Source organism: Manis pentadactyla, chromosome 2, assembly GCF_030020395.1.
Source record: "Manis pentadactyla isolate mManPen7 chromosome 2, mManPen7.hap1, whole genome shotgun sequence".
NCBI classification, from domain to species: Eukaryota; Metazoa; Chordata; class Mammalia; order Pholidota; family Manidae; genus Manis; species Manis pentadactyla.
Genome location: NC_080020.1, coordinates 173,603,398 through 173,625,776, shown reverse-complemented (window position 1 = coordinate 173,625,776; position 22,379 = coordinate 173,603,398). Strand labels below are relative to the sequence as shown.

Sequence of the window (22,379 nt, the reverse complement as noted above, 5' to 3'; positions counted from 1 at the left end):
TGAACGAATAAACAGGTAAAAAGATCACTAGCTTTAACATTGGTGGCACAGTCATATTCTGACCAAGTTGAAATACACAAGCATTTACAATTTTAATTATAATAATTAAAAGTGGGTCAATATTAGTAAATTGCTATTTGGAAAAAGAAAAGACATAAATTATTAGCACAGCATAGTTTGCAAAGTTACAATTAGGCAATCCAAATTTGGTGCTAAATATTCTTTCAGAATTAATGAAAAAAATACCTTTTTAGAATAAAATCATAAAATATTAGAATTCATGAAAAAAATCACTAATAGGCATGTGGAGGCCAAAAAGTACAAGTGGTACAAATATCTACAGACATGACAATGTACAAACTGTGACATAAATCTATCAGAAACTAGAAAAACTGTATTGATCCTGCTCTTCCAGTTTGCTGAAAGATAAAGCTTGAAGTGGAAACAAACTCAGTTATAGCTGACACAAGAAAATCCAGACTGAGGCATAACAGGGTTTCCAGAAAGCATGTGAACTAACAAAGATTGGGTCTTTGGATAGGACTGCATTCAACATGAGATAAAAGAATGCCTTGATAGGTATGTAGTGGAATGGAAAATATAGGAATGAGGGATATCTGGAGCACTGAACCACCAAATAATTGACACTAACAAAATCTACTGCTATCTGGTAGGGCCCCCAGGTACTAAACCCCGGGGGTTTAAGGGATTTCAGTCTTTAATCAAATCAAAAAGTGACAATGGAGAGAGTAAGGAAGAGCCTCAGGGGTGGATCGACTTGTTATGTAATACCAAGACAGTCCCAGTTATCCCGAAGAGTACAAAATACAGGAGGTGGGTCTGCGGGACAAGACAATATCTAACCATAAAAATAAGTCTTTAGGTCAGGGTAGGGCTTAATGCTAAGTTCCAGAGTGTTAGACCAAAGCTCTTTAGGTTCTTCCTCCTACATTTAAGATTCTTGTAGGGCTTAAGATATGTTGAGCCTGCAGCTAACATCAAAAGGCTGGGTCTACAGAAAGAAAATAGTTACAAAGGCTGGGAACCAGGAAAGGCCTAATTAAGGATTTGCCTAAATAGAATTGAATGTTGGAACTGAATATTTCAATATGTAAACATTGTACTGCTACCAGAATTTGTCTTACCACACATACCCGAATCTTACACCACCAAACTAACCTGCATTACCTTTCAATGCCCTTGATTCCCATGGAAGTGGAGAAAAGGGAGACTGGTGTGGCTTGCAGGTATTTACCATATGTCATTAGCCTCACGTTACATACTAATATCATGGAAGGAGGCTATTTGAGATATGAAGCTTAGGGAGAAAATCTTGGGAAAAATTTCTAAGCTTAAGTTCTATCTCTACACTTCAATACCCTTCACAATCTCTTCTCAGATAAGCATCACCCCCCATCACTGAAAAGACTCGTATCTCCTAATAGGAAAAGTAAGCCAATAAGTGAAATATGTGTCTACAAATGAATATGTGACCTATAAATGAAAAAGAAGTCCCATCTATGCTATATGCTTCATGTGGGTTTTTGGCATCTCATATCACATACCTCCTGCTCATCGCACTGGGAAAGTCCCTAGATAGATCAGTCTAGGCACCTCTAAAGGCATACCACCAAGGAACAGATCCACAGATTTCCTCCACCAAACCAGCTTCCACCACATAGATCACTAGGTACTCAGCCCTAATTCACTTTATCACAGTCACAGAGCCCTTAGTGAGTTACACTAAACAGGGAGCAAAAACAGAAGCAATTCAGCCACTGAGGGCAGGCATCTGTCCTTATGTTTGCATGCACAGTGTGACTCACCAAAATGACCTTTTCACAGACTCCTTTTTAAATCTCTCCACTAAATCCATCAAGTCAGGATAGCTCATGATGCTTCAAAATAAACAATCATCAACAGGAAAACATGCACTATATCATACAATGTTGGATTCCTTGAAAATGGGAGAAGGAGAAACCATGTAGACAAAACCAGAGCTTTTTAGAAACCATCTATAGTGTACAAACATACCAGTGAGTGAGGAAGTGAGGTACTCTGACATCAAACAAGGTGGGAAAATATATTTATGATTATTCTCTTCAGGGTACAGAATTTATAGCAATTGCTGCACTATCTAGCTACGTAAAATATATTACATATATTTTGAACTGCCTGTTTTGTTAATATGAGGCTAAAAGTGTGTCAACTTGATTCTCACAGAAACTGAAAAATCCACACGAGTCTCTCTTCCTGTGTCTGTTCACCTTGCCTGTTCCCTGTTCTCCAGGAATGGTCTCTTTCTCTAACTATTCTCTTCCTCAGCTTGTCTGCATTGTGCCCAAGCATGGCAGGCAGAGAATCCTAGGGTTCCAAGACTCTACCTGTTTGCAAGGGGGGAGGAGACTACTCTAAATGCAATACTGGGTACACTATGTGAGAAGGAAAAGGGAAAACATCAGCAGTGCCTCTCGTGTATAAAAGAGTGGGATGGCAGGATACCTGTGCAGCCTAAGAAGCCAGACGTAACAAATTATGGTCAAAAGAACTGCAACCAAAGGCTGGAAGAGGAAAGGTTTGCAATCAGTGATGTCTTCTAGCTCTCTGGTGTTTGCATCTAATGAGCAGAGCTCAATTTGGGAAGGATCAGGCACTTAAAAACAGCACCCCTGCTGCTGGAAGCTGACAGAAAGTAACATCCATGAGCGTGAGAATGCCAGATCAAGGCTTGTCCCAGAAACAATGCCTATAATGAAGAAAAAAAGGAAAGCAGAATAGAGGTGCAAATACAACCTGGCTTACCCCAGCACAGCCCAAGGAAGATCAGATTCAAGGAGAAGAAACTAAAAGGAAAGATCCTTGGACCACATCTTTCCTCACAAGGTGCACTCAACAAATTCATCCAATTCTTGAACCAAGTTACAGAAAGAGCTCCTTAATCCCTTCCTGTGCTCCTAATAAAGGGCAAGTTCATTGAACAGATCAACTGATATGATTTCAGAACAAGTGTAACTGTTCAACCTAAATGTTGCTCCTTCCTAAGGATATTAATGAACAGTACATATAATTTAAAATGTGTCATATATGTTATAAAATATATTATAAATTTTAGTTTTTTATAGTAATGAACATGTATAAGAAATGTTGAGATTCTTTCTCTAACATAAGATCCTGGGGGGAAGTGAGGCTATCACACCTGTCTTGTAGGATTCCACCTTTACAGACTCAGCCATTTAGGTGTTGTTTTAGCTCTGCTACTACTCCCTCCATCAAATCCTGCCTTCTAGTTGGGAATCTGACCTCCATATTGGCTACCTCATACTGTTAAACTGCCTGCTTGTGACATCGTTCTCCCACCAACCTACTACACCTGCTGGAATCTTGGGGTTTCCATGGAGCTGCTTATAAATAAACCTGGATCATCTCAAGCGACCAGTGACCAGTGATATTCATCCTGGACACACGTGCTCTTTGGCTTCAGTCACTGAGATATCATCTACTATATTATCCTCATCTCTTGTATCTACAGTTGTTGTTTCCTCTTCTTCTCTGACCATGTCTGGTAAGGAAAGAAACTTTTTAAAGATTTTCATTAGATTTTTTTTGCCCCTAAATGTAGTAGCAGATTTAAAATAGCATGAAATAATGGGGGAAAGTGTTGAGCTAGAAATCTGGAGACCTAATTTCAGTTTTGACTTTGACATTTACTAGCTGTGTGACTTTGGACAAGTCATTGACTCTCCAAGAAAATCTGTTTTTTGCTCATCTGTTACATTAGGATGGCAGATTAGTTCTCTCTGGTCCCTTTCTTTTCCAATATTGAGTTTTAAAGGGCACCCATGTAGAAAATGAAATCAGAGGTATCTTGAAAGTGCTTCAACAGAAACAGAGAAAACAAGGTGATGTAGAAAACTGGCAGTATATGTTGAGATGTATCATCTGTAGTGGCCTCCCTCCACTAATGTATCAAATTAACTATTTTTAATTTAATGATGTTCAAAAAGTACTATCCACACATTTTGGAGTGTTCTATCTAAACTAGGTGAAAAGAGAAAGTAAGGAGAGAGGAGAGAGAGTACTGGGCTATTCAAAAGGAAGGAAGTTGAAGATTGTTTTCATCAGCACAGGCCAACAGGAACCAAGAGGGTAGAGAAAATATAAGAATGAAGGCAAGCATGGAGCAGCTCTAAAGAAAAAGGAGTAGTTTGAGTGGAGTGTTGAAGGAATCAAAGATTTTAAATTAAAGCTAAAGCATAGAGTGAAATCTGCTCAGAGCAGGGCAGAACACAGTTGATTTAAGCAAATGCTTCCATGAGTAGACTAAGAAGGAAAGTAAGGCCAGATAGAGTATCACACATCACAAACAAGGAGCTTGTCAGAAGGCATATGCAATTGTTTGTTTTTTTCCTGTTGCCTCTCTGAACCACAGATGACACCTTACAGTTTTGAATGTAAACATTTTAGAAGTATATTTTAGAAATCATCCTTCCTATAAACAAGAAATTAAAATGGTTATGTTATCTAGGAGAGTGAAGGAAACAGAATTTTCACTATTTTATGTCATTCTGATTTTTAAACTATGTAGATGTTTTGACTATTAAAAATAAAATGAAGTCTTTTAAAAAAAATTTATCTCCTCACTTGAATGAGGACTAACTGCTTTTGTGATAAGTTCCAAGTCAAGACTGCTTTTTTATCTTTAGTTATTTTCTTCCTAATACAGGGAGCACACTAATAAACAGCCATTATCTGCTTTTAGATATTAGCTATTCTAAGAAGGAAAAATCAAGCCCCGCAACTTTAATTCCACATTTATCTAATAAAATTTTTGTGGAGTCCTTTGGGTTTTCCTAAATTAAAAAAATCAAATTTAATTCTAGCCATGATGGTTTTTCTGGGCTTTGGGGACGACATTTTCCTGGATGTTGAAGATTATGATGTAGTTTTTAAGATAAATATTAAAACCTTCATGATACTTGTTAAGTGTTCTTTTCTCTTATGTGATTACATTAATTGAAATATATATATTTCTACTAGGCTTGATATCTGTTACTCGCTGGCTAATATTCAGACAGCTATGAAAGAGCACAATAATGGAATTCCTTTATACTTAGTATCTTGCTCTCTGCTTTCCCTCAGTTTTTACTGAAATATTTTTCTACAAAAATTGTAGCTACCTCTACTTGCACACTTACTGCATTTTGCTGCTGTTTATACAATTTTTTACTGATATTATCTTCTCTGCCTGAATGTACTGTCTAGGAATTCATTCAAAATCACCTTCTACTGTGGGCTGTTTTTTGGTTAGTAGTACTCACTAACATACAGTAGGCAATATTCACTTTCATAGTTTTGCACATATGATACAGAACTCCATTTAATAGTAAACTTATGCTTAATGTTTGCTCCATACATACCCCAGTTTCCATTAGTATCTCCATATTTCTTTTTTAGTTTTGTGATACGTTTTTCATAATTTTTCTCATCTTTCCAGAACTTCTATTTTCCTCTATATAAATCATATGTAATATCACTTTTATCCATGTATGAATTATTACTGTCATTATTGTTACTATTATAACCACTTTATAGATGAATAACCTAAAGCTCACAGAGTTTAAATAACTTTTTTCTCTCAAAAAGCACTTTTTGAGAAACTCACTCTCAGGTAGTCATTTTGAGGGAGGATCAGAAACCTGGCTTGAAGAGGGTAAGAATGACCCCTTAAATTTACCAAGTGGACTTAGCTATACATGAACTCTGGGTAAGAGCATGTGAACTGCACAAGCAAAATGAGACACTGAGGATTACAATGGGAGCAGCTGTGCTATTTTCTAATGGACCAAAAAAAAAAGGGGGGGCCCCATATGAAAAGTACTATTTCTCCTGGTATTGGGCAGTGTAATGCTCAGAGCAGAGTCCTGGCAAGGAAGGCAGGATACTTCGGGTCCTGTAACCTGGTAATGACACTAACATAATGGAAGAACTCGAACAAGCCCATCTGACCTCTCTAAGCCTCAGTTTCCTCACTTGTAAAATAAGAGTATTAGAAGTTCTTGAGGGACCTCCCAGTTCTAAAATGCTTCAATTCTAGGAAATAGCACAGGAGAAGACACTAATGCAGGCTCATAGGGAAGAAGGGCAGGGAGAAGGTTGCTTCTAGCCTAGAGAACGATGAGGAACCCCTCTCCTGGGTCTTCTGCACATCTGCCCAAGCTGGGAGCATGGGCAGTGAGTACTGAAGGATACCAAACTGCTCCAGCACTGAGAACCATCAGAAACGGACTGATTCTTGCTGTCTCCAGTGAGTTGATGTTACAGTCTTCCTGATAGCAGCAACTTTAAGGTAATGCTGCAACTCTGACAGAGAATTTTCAACCTCACTGATTTTTTTTCCCTACAGAAAATTTCCAAAATCCATCTTTACTTGGAACTTCACATTCTCTGAAGTTCCCTGTTCCTGTGGTGAGCCATGCAGCTTCTTCCTTAACAGGAAGAGTCTGCGATTTCTCCAGAGTCTCTGCTCCCACTGCCAGTTCAACATGGCTGCCGCCATCAGCCTCTGGCACCTCTTTCCAGCCACTCATGGGGACTGCCTACCTTTACCAACATTCCAGCACAACTGTGTTGTCTGCAGTTACCAGCCAGCGCCAGATCTCCACTTCAGTTGGAGACTTCACTATGACTGCCACTAACCAGAACAGAGCCATGTGCACGGCAACGCAGTATGCTCAGACTTTGTATGCCAATTACATGGTCCCTGTGTATCCATCACTTTCTGGCAGGCTTGTTCAGGGAACACCATCCCAGATGCTAAATCAGGGACATAGCCTGTCACATCTGTACCAGCAAGGGAGCCAGATATATTATTACAATCAAGGCACAATGGGGACTCTGCGATCTGGAGAACTTGTCCCCTGCTGGCAATCCTATGGCTCTGTGACAAATACAGGAAGTAGGGCCTCTGCCCCTCAACCAGAAATGACGGTACTACAGGAGATTCAGCCCGCAGGTACCCAACCACCAGTCTCCACATCTGGAATCTACTACTACGTGTCTGCTCAAACCATCACAGAAACACGTTTTCAAGGTGAGTGCAAACAGCAAGTATGGAGAGGAATAAGGTCAGCATTCAAAAGAAAGGTCAAATAGGTAGAGTTCAAGTCCTGAGACTTTAATAACCACCACTCTCTCTCAGTGCTCTTCATTTTCAGACCTAATGGAGGTGGGAAGGCAGGACACTGTAACAGCCATCTATGCCACATGTACATAGAGCGTGCCAAGGGATACCATGCTTTTCACGGCCCTAGCTCATCAGTCCCCCTGCACACTCCCACATGGCAAGGAACTCCCGTTTCCTGATCTAGTCCTGATTTTTGGAAGGCATTTCACTTATTGTGCTAGCACCAGTTTAACTTTCCCTCACTTTCTTAACTGACACCAGGATTTAATACCTTTTGTTCTGGGATCTTGTCCAAAACAAGCAGGCTATGAATCTGTCCTTGCTTATGTATTTCATCAGGAAGAACTCCATTCTCTCTCTTAGTCTATAGGGTGAGGTGTTCTTAACTTCTCAGGAAAGCAGAGAGGACTACTGAAGACTACATATAAGACTGCTAGGCCTTGTAAAACATTTCATATTTTAAAAATCACTTTTACCTTTTACTTGACTTATAAAAGTCCTATGAAGTACAAAGGAAACCAAGCAACAGTGACATCAAATGATCAGCAGTAAGAACTAGAACAGCTGCCTCCTCTATCTCCTAGCACAGGGTGCTGCCCATGACTCTTAAGAACTAGTAGAAAAGTCTTGTCCGTGTTGAGCAGTGCATGGTTTCTGTGTTGCATCTAGAAGCATCTCACTTACCAAAGACTGACTTCTTCCTTGTTCCTTTGTAGCGATGGAGACTTCCCGGGGTTTGCAGCCTCCAAACCAGATATTTTGTCTGCCACAACCTCCACATAGCCAGACACTTGAGAGTAACCCACCACCTGAGGTTGGGGGCATTTCAGTTAGAGCTTCAGTCCAGAGTTCTGGTAATCCCTTGGCACTTCCTCCAGCTAAAAACGAGGAACAAACACCGAATAACAATTTGGAGGATAGTAAAAACAAGCTTTCGAAGCCTCTGGATGCCTCCCAGATCCCAGTAGAAAACCAAGATGATGTACTACTGCCTATACACATCCCTGATACTCACCATCTCCTGGCCTACACTGATCCCCTCAACCGAGAGAAGCAGCCTCGTTCTGAAAACACTGATCTGGGGAAGAACAGCCTGAGCCTTGAGGACCAAAGCACACTTGGAAATGAGAATGAATCGAGAAGCAGTTTTGCAAACGTTGCTGCCCAGGCAGGAGACAGTCACCTTCATCAGCTCTTCAGTTCCTTGAAAAACCTTATTCAGTCCAAAGGTCCCAAGGTGATCAAAACCCAAGATACCAGAGCCACCGAATTAAACCAGGTGCAGGAAAGGTCATGTGCCAAAAAGAGGTCTTCTGGTCAAGCAAGGAAGAATAAACATGAAGCCTCTGAGCCTCTCAGTGGTGCTCCCGAGGCACCGGAGGGAAACGTGAGTATTTTCAATGTTGCAGATGGTGACGAGGCTCCTGTGAACAAGTCCAAGCGTTCTAGACGCAAATCTCCAATAACTGCACCAAGGAGAACCAGAAAAACTAGGAGCTGTGCACAGGAGAAGACCACAAGAACCAGAAAAAGGAACTCCAAGAAAGCTGAAGAGGGTGAGCAGTCTGCAAACAAAGTCACAGCAGAAAAAAAGCCAACCATTCCCAGGATGAAGCGTAAGAAAAATGAACCTGAGCTCAGCCAAGAGAACTTTAAAACACCTCTAAGTAGGCTAGGCATGCACATGCTGGAGTCTGTGCAGTACTTTCATGCACTGGGGAAGAAGATTGATAAGAAACCTCGATTCTCTTCTTCCCAGGACTTGGGAAATTCAAGGAACCCCAAAGACCCCCAGCCACCCCCGGCCACCAAACCTCGGCTGAATACTCAGTGTGAGGGTAAAAGTCCTCAGAAAACTCATGTCAAAGCCCAGAAACCAGATGGCAGTGTCAAAAAGAGTGTCCATCTCCATCTCAGAATGAACTGCCACATCCTGGGAAGCTCAAATTGATGCCTTTGCCTTTTCCGACGGAGGAAAGGTCTCCAGTTTGCCGAGTTCCTCGTAGGCGACAGTCTCCAGCCTCAGACCAGCCAGCTTTGGCTTCCTCTACCCAGCCTGGCTCTACAAGTGCAGCTCAGTCTACTGCAGTCGATTCATCCCAGCAAGCTCCTCCATCTTTAACAGTTCCTGCCTGCTCATCTCTGGGTCCAGTCTCGACCAACTCAACCCAACCAGACCTGACCAAGTCTACCCAGCCTAGTGTCACCCAGTCCGCTGCTTCTAGACCTGTACCCTACAGAACATCACTTTGCACTTCTCTCCAGCAGGAGCCCATTCCCACTGCTGTGCCCCAGAACCAGCCTCCACCCAAGCCTAAAAGCCCGTATGTAAACCAAGAGGTCTACTTCTTCATACCACGTCCATGGAGGATATCTGACATCCTTGGGCCAGAAGTGTCAGAGCCCATCACAGAAGAGCAGAGGCCAGAGCGGGAGGCTATGAAGAGGCAGGCTCAACAAGAGTGTGAGAATGCTGCCAAATACACCTCCTTGGGGAAAATACAGTTTTTCATTGAAAGGGAAAAGGAAATGGAAATTGCTGACTCCTATGGCTATATAATAATGTAAGAGCTGATAGGATTGTTGGTGCCACTTTGGTTACCAGCTGTAGATAGATAGATAGATAAATTTCCACACGTAGATAGACAGATAGATATAAGTTTCCACACATAGACAGATAGATATGTTTCCACACGTAGATACATATAGATAAGTTTCCACACGTAGATAGACAGATAGATATGTTTCCACACATAGATAGATAGATAGATATAGATAGATATAAGTTTCCACACGTAGATAGATATAAGTTTTCACATGTAGATATACCTGTCCACACTTGTTCGGGTTGTAATTCTACAGGCAACTATGTGATTCTTGAGTATCTATTCCCTCTCTAGACTGGTAGGATTCAGAGAAGGCTGGTCAAGTCTCTCTGCCCACAAAGTCTCACAAGTCTTTTTGCCAGCACCCAGCACAGTGCTTACACAAAGAAGATGCCTAATACATATTTACTGAATGAACAAATATTGGCACAGTGCAGCAACATCCACAAAAACACAAGGGTTGCTCTGATTCAGAAATTCCATTCTGAGTAAAATTGTCTCTGAGAAGATAGTATATATATATATATATATTCAAAGATGTTCATACAGGAATATTCATTACTTCAATATTTTATAATACCAACAACTTATGACTTTCTTATGGTCATCAGTAAGCGAAGGAGCAATGCAATCTTAAAAAAGAATGAGGTCTCCAAAGACTTTTATACGAAGACATCTGCCATACACTAAATTATAAAACAGGATGTCTAAATATAATACCATTAACCTGAAATTAGTATGTCAACTATACTTCATGAAAAATTTTTTAATAAAAATAAAAAATAAAATCCCTTCTCAAAATAAATAAGTAAATAAATATCATACCATTAAAGTACATGTATATGCTTATGTCTGCATTTTTAAAGTCTGAAAAAACAGGTTAAACGATTTCCGGTGGTATCTCTGGGTGGGGGTAAGACCGCTTTCTCCTTCATAAGTTTCTACGCTGATTTTCTGCAACCAGCTTACATTACTATTGTAAACCAAACAACTGGAACAGGGTCTGCCTCTCGAGGTTGGCAACTCACCTGCAGATGAGGTAGCCAGTCCTGTTTACACCATGGGTACAGTGGACGCCAATAAGTTTGTCTGTAAAACAGGGAATAGAGTTAAAGTCACGTTGGCACACTACCAACAAGTGATGCGCCTTTCTGGAGAGTGACATTTCTTAGTCACACAACACTACCACTACCCTGAAAAGGAATAACTCTGAAGAGGAATGTGATTTTGTGTTTAGGAACATACTATAAAGAATTATCTAATAAAAGTCAAAATTCACTGTCTCTGGGAAACTGTGAAGAGCCCCCAGTTAGACACAAGGGTATAGACGGGAGAAGGCCTGGTCAGGTCCGAACAGCTAAACCATACTGAGATAAACCCATCTGTCTTCCTAGAGAGTGCCCATCAGTCATTGATTTCAGTACAGGAAAAGGGAGTGGGAAAAAAAACAAAACAGGCTAGAAGAAGAATGAAATTTGGTTTTGAGAGACATAAATGGGAGGCATTCACTTTTGATGCTGAATTATTAAAAAGAACAACTCCCGTAGCACTCCCTTCAAGGCCCCAAGGTGCTTCTGCTCCTCCTCTCACTGCCTGCTCCCCGCACACCACAGGCCCCTGCACCCTGTCAAGTACCCAGATGAAGAGCTCTGCCCCTATTTTATGATGAAAAAGCAAGACTTGGAAATATGTAAGTCTAAGCTACACAGCAGGCAAACAGAACAAAGTCTAGAATCAAGTCTAAGATTTCTCCAAGTATGCCACGGTATTTCTTAGTCCAACATTTAAAAACATTATATAGAAATTAAATTTTAAAACTGTAGTTTATTTACGCCTGCAAAGCATAAGTCTGTGACTAGCTGGTATATCGTAAGAAAGGACTTGTTTTTTCCTGTCTGGATTACTACCTCCCTATTTCTAATAGCTACTATTTCAATTGCTCCTCCATATGGAAGATGTTATCTTTCCTAAATGTAAACTTGGTTGGGTTACTCCCTTGCTTAAAAATCTTCATTTAGCATACAGTAATGCCCACACTCTGAACATAGGATTTAGAACTCTTTATAAAGATATCAATCTGTGTTTCCAACTCACCTGTAATTCCACAATGATCCAAACTATGGCTTACAAGGGCCTGCATGACCCACCTCCCTCCTGGCACGGCCAGCCTCTCTGATCCCATTTTCTACTGCTCTAAACTCAGTGCTCCCTCCCTACTCCAGCCACACTGACTTCCTTACAAGTCCTAAACATGCTGAGCATAGTCGTGCCTCAGAGGCTTTGTACCACTATTCCCTCTGCTTTAGGACACTTTTCCAACACCCCTCTAATACCCAGTGGCTTGGTTCCTCATTTCCTTTTAGGCTGTCCTCAAACAACACCTTCATACGCCTTCCCTGACCACCCAGCACACTCCCTCCCTTCTCCATCCTGTTTGGTGCTCTCCAAAGCACTTATCATCATGACATTCCATGTACTCACTTCATTCTCTCTCCCCAGCTAGAATGCAGAGGATGGAGGAGCAAGAACTGTCCTCTGCTCCTAATTCCCACAACAGTGCCTTCAACTTAGCAGGTATCATATAAATATTTGTTGGAAGTGAACATATGAATTCCTCACCCTTTCACACTACCCCCTCACCCAGCAGAGCTGCCTCTCCATGGCACATGTCCAATCTCTGTGCCTTTTGTACATTTCCTGATACCGGGGCTGTCCTTTCCTCATTTTAGTGAAATCCTCTCACCACCTAGCCCAGATGCTGTCTCCTCAGTGAGGCCTTCCTCAGGCTCCCCTCTTCCCGTTGCACTTAATTCTTTTATTATAATTAACCCACTGTCTTACAGTTGCTACATGTTTAATGTCCTAGATAACTATACATTTCTACTGAACAAAATCTTATTTACACTGTATTCCCATATTGTAACAATAAAACTAAGAGACACTCAGCATTTACTGAATCGATTTATTTTCTGAGGCTCTACCAGTTCTAGGAGGTGGAAAATGCCTTGTCCTCTTCATCTGGGAGCTGGTGTCTGTGGAGGGGCCTATCACAGAGGTGGCCAGAATGGATGATAAGCAAGGCCCCGAGACCGCTACGGCAGAGCCCCGTCAAGTTAGCACCATGGGGGCAGACGACCAACACAGGACCAGCCTGTGCAACGACTACACCCGAGAGTGACTGAGATTTACCAATGGGTCCTCGGGCACTCTCAGGGACCTTTAGCCCTCATGGAACAGACGGGATGCCATACGGTAGTTCTAGGGAAAGGAGCCTGGAGGAGCGAGCAAGCTGGCAGCGGCTCCCTAACATCTTAAGAGGTGATGTTTCTGTAACTACAATTTATACAAATTAGAAAATTTACCTCCTCTATAGATGCCCTGCTCAAGGCTCAGCCTCTCAAGTTCTAAAGTCGAAGTGTAGGGAAGATATGTGAATGGGGCTTCTGATATTTAAGACCTAGAGCCCGCATTAAACAACAAGGTTGTAGTTTAAAAGTTAATCTTAAAACTCCTGTCTCTCTCTTTCATCCCCTAACTTCCCACTGCCATCTCTATTCTTTTTCCCCTACTCCCTGTTGATATGTATATATATATATATATATATATATATACACACACACATATGCAATATTACTGTCTGTCCAGCTCAATAGTGTATATTTCTCAAGCTAAATTTAGAAAGATGGCAAAATGAACACTTCATGCTGTGGGCCAGTCACTTTCTAAAGACAAGAGACCTCAGTTTTACAATATGACAAATACAATAGTCTTGCTGATAGTGAGATGCCAGAAAAAGGCACATGGATCCTTAAAATTTGGAAGCTATTAAGATCTATTTGCAACAGAGTAAGGTAGACTTTAAAGCAGGAACAAGAAAACACTGGCCTTTTTAAGTTCTTTCTGTCTGCAGAATGACAGTAAGAGGTGGCAGTGTCCTTCCCCAGTTGAATCCAAAGTGGAAAAATAGCAGGAATATCTTAAATACCTATGATGAGGATGCCACTCCACTGGTCCATTTTTTTCACTTTGAGGGGTCTCTCTCACTCCTAACCTTTGCCTTTTGTTGTCTCTTTTATATGCTCTAAGACCCTGAGATTCTTTATCTTTTCCTTTATGTCTCACCTCTTAACCAATATATAAAAGAACGTTTTTATATTTCCCATTCAAATTTTTAAAAAATAGGTGAATAAGCTAGTTCAGTTCATATCTCTCACTAAAATCACTTTCCAAACTAACTTTGTGGCCATAAGAAGAAGTATCACCTCACTCTATTAGCATCTGACATCTGACATTTCCAGTTTAATAATATTAAACACAGTAGGCAGAATGGCAAAACTATTAAAAATATTAAAAACTCCCAACCCCATTCAAAATGCATACTGAAGTTCAGGTAAGAACAAAAAAAAACACTCACCATTATCTTTATTTTCTTTCAAAAACCCATTAACAGCATATTTGAATTTAAAAATAGTGTCATCATCAGATACTTGATGCCCAATCGTATAAATTTTTAAGTAAGGAACAGTTTCTGGTAAGTCCTAAAATGCAAAACAATGAAAATGTGTATTATTTCATTTGTAGGGAAAGAATTAGAAATGAATTAGAGGAGCCAGAAGAAAACCAAGAGATTATAATAAACTTGGCATGTCAGTAATTCTGCTAAAAGAGCCATTTTTTTCCCCCAAAGCTGCTTCAACCTGGACGTATCACTTGCTTTTCATTAAAACTGCAGGATGGATAGTCAATAGGCATATAAAACTGCAAGCAAAGTCCATGTGAATGAATGTATATGTCACTAAAAATTACATAAATAGTTCTAATATTTTACATTTCAGGGGCCACAAAGTGGCTGTGATTTAAGTAGAATAGAGTCGGAGAAGAACTTGGATTTGAATTGTGAGACAAAGCGAATTTCAGACACTGTTCAGAGAACTGGTATTCTTGGCATGGGAGAAATTAGGTACTGATAAAAGACAGAAGAGCTTAATTGAAAATCCTGTTGTTCTGAACTTAAACAGAAAGTATCAATGTGAACTTTTGATGTATTTTATTTTAAAAGCAAACAAAGAAACACATTTCCTAGCTCTGACCTAGCTCTGATAAAAAAGGACTCAGGAGCCAAACTGAGAAGCTCCAACTGGGCAAAGATGGGGCCTCAGTTAAGAATAATAACTGCAATGGAGTCCACAGTGATACAAATAAATAAACAAAATAAAATCTCATTGGTCACCACTAGAGGATACTAGTGAATCAACTCATTATTTTGAAAACTTAAATAAAAGGAAAGAATCATGACACTACATCTGGGCAACCAAATAGATAATGAGGGGCAACTTATCCTGATAGAAATATACCCAGACAATAAATGAAGAAAACAACAACAGAATTCACCATTTCTCAAAGCCCTAAACAAATTTTTGGACGTAGCTATCAGTCATCAGTGACTGCTAATATCACAGAAAAGACAATCACTAGGAGATATTAGTACTACTACCTCATCAGCAAAGGACCTTTACGAGGATCAACTAAGTCAGCGTATATGCAAGTAGTTTTTACATGGCAAACTGCTATGCAAATACTAACAAACGTTAGGTGTCATTGTCTCCCAAGGCCATGCAACTGTCAGAAGGAAATTCTTTCCCACTGATATGCTACATGGCCAACAGATTATATGGGTTTCTGTATCAATAGCACAAGGTATTACGAATAGAAAGCACGCAACTGAGAGAACTGTCTTTTCTCTGATGCTTACACATGCTCAGGCAACTACTTAAAATAAGTGGTAGGAACATACGAGGTATTCCTTTCTATTAGACTACTACTATTCTTACTACAAGTTAACTTCATTTTCAAAAATAGAGAACACGAAAGCTTACAGTATTTCTTAAGTACATACAAAGCTTACTGCCAAATCTATAATTAAGGAAACCATTTGGTTCCTTTTTTGAACTATTCATGAAAGAAAGCCTGGATTCACCTTAATGTAAGATGATAACTACTGAATTACTATGAACTAATACAGTATCTGAAAGGTTCTTTTCAATTAAGAGTTTCACTTACCTCTGGCTTATAATAGCAGTTAGTATATGTTAAATCAATAATCAGTCCAAGTTCTTCATTCTGTTCTTGGACTTTGTTAAAAAGATCCAAGGGGGAAAAACATTCTTCTGGAGCAAGATTCTCTTCAAAACTCTGGCAGAGAGAATGAGGTAAGAAAGAGCAGATGGGTGCTTAATATCCTTTATTTTATTACCCATTTATTCAAGTCCTGTGATGCTAACAATGAGATGCAAAGGAAAATTTCCACTCTTCTGGAAGTTACAAACTATTGTATAATCCTTTCTTTCAGAAAATTAGAGAAAGAAAATAAGCTCACTTCTATAATTTATTTCTCTGTTTATTTGTTTCATGTTGGTCTCCCAGCCAGACAGTAAACTCCCTGAAGGACCACATCAGTTTTGTCCCACACTGCATCTCCAGCTCCAAGGGGAGTGCCTGTAAATAGGCACTTATAAATACTTCTAGAATATTTATATGTGTGAAGGGTGGTTTTTATTGCTAAAGATTTTTTTTATGTATTTGGCTTACTTATGTACTCTTTTCCATACTGATATGTTTGGTTATTCAAGTGCCAGCAACATACTTTTTTACCAATTAAAAGGCTGGTTTTTAGAGCAGTTTCAGGTTCACAGCAAAACTGAGTGGAAAGCACAGAGAGCTCCCAATTATACTCTCTCCTTCACCAGACAAAGACTTACCATCAATATTCCAGAGCAGTGTGGTCCGTTTGTTAGAACCAATGAACCAGCACTGATCTATCATTATCAACTGAAGTCCCTAGTTTATGTTAAGAGTCACTCAACATATTGTACATTCTATGGGTTTTGGCCAATGTATCATGACAAGTATTTACCCTTACAGTGACATACAGAATAGTTTCACTGCCCTAAAAAGCACCTATGGTCCAGCAACACTTTAATATAGATTAATATCTGGTACGGCTAGATGTCCCCCTTCCACCATTATTCTTCTTTTTCAAAAATTTCCTGGCTACTTAAGTCTATTCTTCAATATGAATTTTGGAATCAGCCTATTTGAGATGATGATAAATTTATAATTAACACAAGATTTGACAGATTTATGGTGTTGAGTCTTCTGCATAATACTGTAAAAGTTTTGAAGAGTAAATTAATTACATCAAGGCATATACTCTCTCCAGTTTCTCACAAAGTTGGAGCTGATGGATCAAATGCCACCTTCAGCTATCTGAACAATGACTAATTTCAGATAACCAATTTATGTTAACCCTTTAGGAAGCCTTCCTTGATTAACCCTATTACGGTTTTACCCTCCTTTGAACTCCCAGGTATTTCTCGCCATGGCAAATATTTGACACTTAACATATTCTCCTTTGTATTCCAGTGTGCTTGAGGAGAGACTGCAAGTACTGAGGCTGCTTTTCTTTGGTGACTTCCATAAATCACACAGGAGACCAATGTTACACTTCATTGCCACACAGAGATATTTCATCTTCCTGACTCTACTGTATGAACAGGGGGTACACTGGGAGTGGTTCTACAGCCCTGTTATCCCCTTTATGGTACCTTAATCCGAACATTGAATAAAACTACTTGAGTACACAGAGCCAGGAGAAGCTTTTTATAGTGAGTGTGCAAGAGACCTGGGGCCACGTGGAGGAAAGGAAACTGAAGAGTCTCCCTGTGCTTCTCTTGCTGGTGGACTTCCAGACAGGCACTGAGCAGGGACCCTCGTGGAACCTCAGTAATCCACTTTTACAGGCCATGGAATAGGCAATTGAGGCATTGGGACGATCACACAGAAAGGAGGAATACAGGAGCAACCCCTCAGGAACTGCAAATGCGGGTGGGGAGTCCATTCATTCAACAAAAATTGTTAAGTATTTATTATATGTCAAAAAACACTATGCTTGGGGTTGGTGGATGTAAATAAGAACCACATGTTTAACTTTATGAAGCGACTAAGATTTTAAGCACAGAGATGCAAAAGAATGACATAGCAAGTAAAATAGGAACCCTGACCTATGAGTCACAAATTACATCAATTCCCCATACTTTAAAAGTTGAGTTCTTCCACAGACAAATCCACGCTATGCTGGGCAGTTTAATTAGAAACATGAACCTCTTCACCTTTTTTATGTCAGTCAAATCCTTTCCCCACCTATCCCTTTCTGAGTTCAATTGTCAGAGTTTCCATGCTGAAATCATGACCGTACTGATCCAGGTTATTTTTTCAATTGTGACAGTGGTAACAAAGGTGTCTCAATGGCATTTAGTGCATAGGGTCATAGATGCCAGGCATCTGGCCAAATTCAGAACAGTCCTACAAATGTGTCTTACCCCCTAATGACTTCTGAATGTTCTAGTCAACATTCATGTAGGTGAAAAAATTGTTCGTGAGTTAAGCCTTAGAATCAAACTTCATTTCAAGAATAAACATGAAGGCTTTTTTTGCAGTTTTAATGTATAATCCATTTTCCAGGACAGTCATCACCTTATCGACCAAGTGAAGGCTTTGCTTTATTTGGAAATCTGCTAAGTAAGAGCTGTTCATGATTATGGAAACTCCGGCCACTTAGGCAAAATAATTCACCTACATCAGTCCTCATTTAGTTTTTTGAATTCACGAAAGAAGTAACTATTTCTTTATGTCTAGCATAGTTATGGCCATTTACCTATTGAAATGTAAATATATATTACGTTATTTTGAATTTCTATATCTTATTTATTCTTTATGTTATGGCTAGAGCATTACATTGTTTTTCTTTCTTAAAAATTAAGTATGGAAGTAGGTTGTACTTATATGAATTTCATTTCAGGATACCAAAGGGTATTACAAAGTATTTGCTACAAAAAAGGGAAGATGAGGTGTGACAGGGTTGAGAACCAGTGTTCTACACGGTGAATTTGGATTTCTTAAAGAATACTGCTTACCTTTTTCAAAGGAACTTTGAAAGCAATGAAACGGGTTCCTGGCATCCGCTGTCCAACTGGGATATAGTCTTTCCACCTATTAATACAAATTTTTATTAGCCAAATTTTAGGTCAGCCAGTCTCTCTGCATAGAATGAAATCTCCTTGAAAATGAAAAGCAGAACCCAAAAGTAGGTCCTCTCTTCTCTCTACTCTGCATTTCACTGCTCCACCTAGTATCAACCTATACTCCCCTTCTTTCTGCTTCCCCATCTCGAAAACAGACAAGGCAACAGAACAGTGCAAAGGGCTCAACAAATAAGACACATCTAAAACCAGAGGCGGCCAGAACTTCTGCATCCCCAGTAAAATCTAGCCCAATCCTGAACACTAAGGTGCCATTAATACACACATGTTCACTGAAACAGTTTAACTCTTTTCCTTTACACTTTATTTTTAGTCCTGATACAACCAATGCCATCAAACGCAACCGTAGTGAACTTCAAGTTCATATTTTAAAAGAAAATTTGATAGGCAAGGGGGCCGTGAACTTCACTTAATAAGGCTAGGGGTAACAGTAAAAGGTAGTATTTATGCTGCCTTCGGTAGGATTTTATATAGAATTAACTAAGGTTAATTCAGCATATCTTAAGTATAGAAAGTTAGGGCCAAAGAGACACAAGATGAGTCTGGGGAAAGAGGGGATTCAAGACCACGCAGAGTCTTAAAGGCCATGGAAAAGAGTTTGTTTTTATTCTTAAAGCAATGCTTTTGTGCGATAGTTATGTGAACTTTCCCAGCTGCGTATTAAAAAGATGTCTTATGTGAAGAACGGAGTGAACGGAAACAAGAATCAATAAATATATACAGTAATTAGGACCTAAAAGCAACCGATCAGGCAAGTTCTGTATTAGCATGCTGATGGAGGAGAGAGGACAGATTGAAAAGATATTCAGGACATAAAAAGAAGGGGACTTAATGAGCTTTGAGATGGCGGAAAGCAAGGTCTCAAAGCACTAGAGTTCACTGAAAGCAAAGCCTCAAAATTAATCATTTGAATATACAGAGGGCGAGTTCTCAAATGAGACCTGTTAGAAAGCAACAGCATGCCCTTTGCGATTTCTGGAAACAACACACAGTTTTTTCAGTGAAAAGTTTGGTTGTACTGGTGGGCTTTTCATTCAACCCTTGCACTTAGTAATATTTTCTGTGGCAATGAGAGCAGCTTGAGGAATGCGGGGGCCTCCATTTTGGTAAGTAAGGGGTGTCCCCAACACTGACCGTCCCAACTTAAAGGGCAGTCCCTCTCTATTTCAGCCGGGGAACCATGGCCCGCGCCTCGCTTTTATAAGGCCGGCGGAGAAATAAAAAAATCATAGTGTCCACGTCAGCTACTGTGAGCAGAGCAGCGAAAGCGTCACAGCCTCCCAGGAAGAGGCGCGCGGGCCACGCGCGGCGGCAGCGCTCAGGCAGCTACCGAGGCTCGGGAGCTGCGAGCGGGACGGGCCCGCACCGGGCCGAGGCGGCTCACCTTTCGGGGGCGTGGCTTCCACCCTTCCTCTCGCCGGAGGGCCGTCGGAAAAAACGCCTCTCCCGCCCCAACCGTAGCGGGCAGGATGCCATTGGCTCATCTGTGCCCCAAGACGCCGTCCACCCAACTCCAAGAGCCCCAAAGCCGCCAGCCCGGCTCCCTCTGGGCCAGAACAAGACTTTGTACCGGAAGAGTTTAGGCAGCAACACAGACAGCGCCTCAGCTCCTTCTACTGCGCATGCGGCACCGGCCGACTGGATGCTGGAGGCCACAGCGCCCTCCTTAGCCGGCGGTGGGTAGCGCAGGTCGATGAGCTTACACACCCGCCAGAATCAAGTAGTACAGGACATGAGATCAAAATCAAGTCCCACTCCTCCATTTCCTTGTGCGGTTCTTCGGACATTTTCCAAGGGCTTACATTCACATTTACTGTATATGTACTCAAATATATTAGGTACCTGTTTATACATATATGCATATCTTCTATTTTATATAAAAGCACCATACTATATGTATTTTCTTCAATCTATCTTAGATGCTGATTTTCCTGGTCAATTTATGCAAACGTCCTTTTTATTCTTTCTAAAGGCTGCAATGTACTCCCGTGATTATAAGTACCACAATTTACATAACCTGTCCAATATTGATTAACTTTCAGTTGTTTTCAATTTTTTGTCCTCCTTAAAGACAGGCTGCAATGTGAGCATCCTTATACATGTGTTCGGGGAGCCTTGTGTGCTTTCCTCGGTTCTTGTCCCGCCACGACCAAGAATTGAAGGGCAGAGACACAGTAGTGAAGCAGAGTAAAAGTATTAAAGTTATTTGGAGAAAAAGTGCAGGCGACCTCAGAGAGAGAGAAGCGCCCTGAAAGGTTGAAAAGAGAGAGTTTAAAATTAAAAGGTTCCGCACTTAGAAGGTGCGGGCGACCTCAGAGAAAGGAGTACCTAGTTAGGGGTTTTAGTTGCTTGCTGTCTGTCACCTAACACATGTGTACAACTATATCTAAATTCCTAGTAGAATTGCTGGAATGAAGGATATGCAAACTTAAAAGATTTTCTGCAAGATACAGCCTAACTACTCTCCAAAAGTATTCTATCAACCTACATTCCCACTCTTAGTGGACCTTCTTTTGGATTCCTGTCATGGGCCAGGTATCATGCTAGATGTGGACAAGTATGTATTTACATTTTAGAAAATGCCAAGAAATAGCACAGAGGTAAGAAGGAAGCTTAAGTCTGAAATGTGCACACAGTATCAGGCATAGGGATCTGCACTTGTTTGAAAAATTCTGAATTTTGCCACAGCGGGACAGCAAAGGCAGCATGTCCTACAGTACGTCTGAAGGCAGAGTAGAGTACTAAATCCCAGATAAACTGTAGGAAATTATAACAGTGAATTTTTTAACTAATTTTTTTAAGTACCTTTCATACACTGTTAGTGTTCTTCGCAACCATTTAGAGCTGGAAAAACAGAGTCAGAAAAGCCAGGGTTATTGAATGAATGAATGAATGAATGGGTAAAAAGATCACTACCTTTAACATTGGCGGGGCAGTGATATTCTCACCAAGTTGAAATACACAAGCATTTACAATTTTAATTATAATAATTAAAAGTGGGTCAATATTAGTAAATTACTATTTGGAAAAAGAAAAGACAAATTATTAGCACAGCATAGTTTGCAAAATTACAATTAGGCAATTCAAATTTGGTGCTAAATATTCTTTTAGAACTCATGAAAATATACCTTTTTAGAATAAAATAATAAAATATTAGAATTCATGAAAAAAAACAACCTATACGCTTGTAGAGACCAAAAAGTACAAATGGTACAAATAACTACAGACATGACAATATACAAACTGTGACATAAATCTATCAGAAACTAGAAAAACTGTATTGACCCTGCACTTCCAGTTTGCTAAAAGATAAAACTTGAAGTGGAAACAGTTATAGCTGACATATATAGATTGGCAAGGAAGAAGTTAAACTGTCCCTGTTTGCAGATGACATTGTACATAAAAAGCCCTAAAGAATCCAATCCAAAACTACTAGATCTAATATCTGAATTCAGCAAAGTTGCAGGATACAAAATTAATACACCAAAATCT

The 22,379-nt window shown here is 40.1% G+C and overlaps 2 protein-coding genes across 2 annotated transcripts; one reads left to right on the top strand and one right to left on the bottom strand.

Moving 5' to 3' along the window:
• The first annotated feature begins 740 nt into the window (after positions 1-740).
• C2H2orf78 (chromosome 2 C2orf78 homolog) lies at positions 741-7,516 on the top strand. Its single transcript, XM_057497543.1, has 3 exons — positions 741-749; positions 3,430-3,562; positions 6,404-7,516. Exons 1-3 carry the CDS (start codon positions 741-743, stop codon positions 7,150-7,152), a joined length of 891 nt encoding a protein of 296 aa, XP_057353526.1. The 3' UTR covers positions 7,153-7,516.
• A 133-nt stretch (positions 7,517-7,649) lies between these two features.
• On the bottom strand, positions 7,650-20,481 carry LOC118934832 (RNA/RNP complex-1-interacting phosphatase-like). Its single transcript, XM_057497090.1, is given in 7 exon segments — positions 7,650-8,061; positions 10,818-10,878; positions 14,204-14,327; positions 15,850-15,981; positions 18,762-18,837; positions 20,272-20,317; positions 20,320-20,481. Coding segments are annotated over 7 exon segments (531 nt in total). The 5' UTR covers positions 20,372-20,481; the 3' UTR covers positions 7,650-8,021.
• Positions 20,482-22,379: the final 1,898 nt, after the last annotated feature.

Coding starts and splice junctions, on each gene's coding strand:
- C2H2orf78 (XM_057497543.1), top strand. Junction 3,563..6,403: donor TTCTTCTCTGACCATGTCTG/GTAAGGAAAGAA, acceptor TTTTCCCTACAG/AAAATTTCCAAAATCCATCT.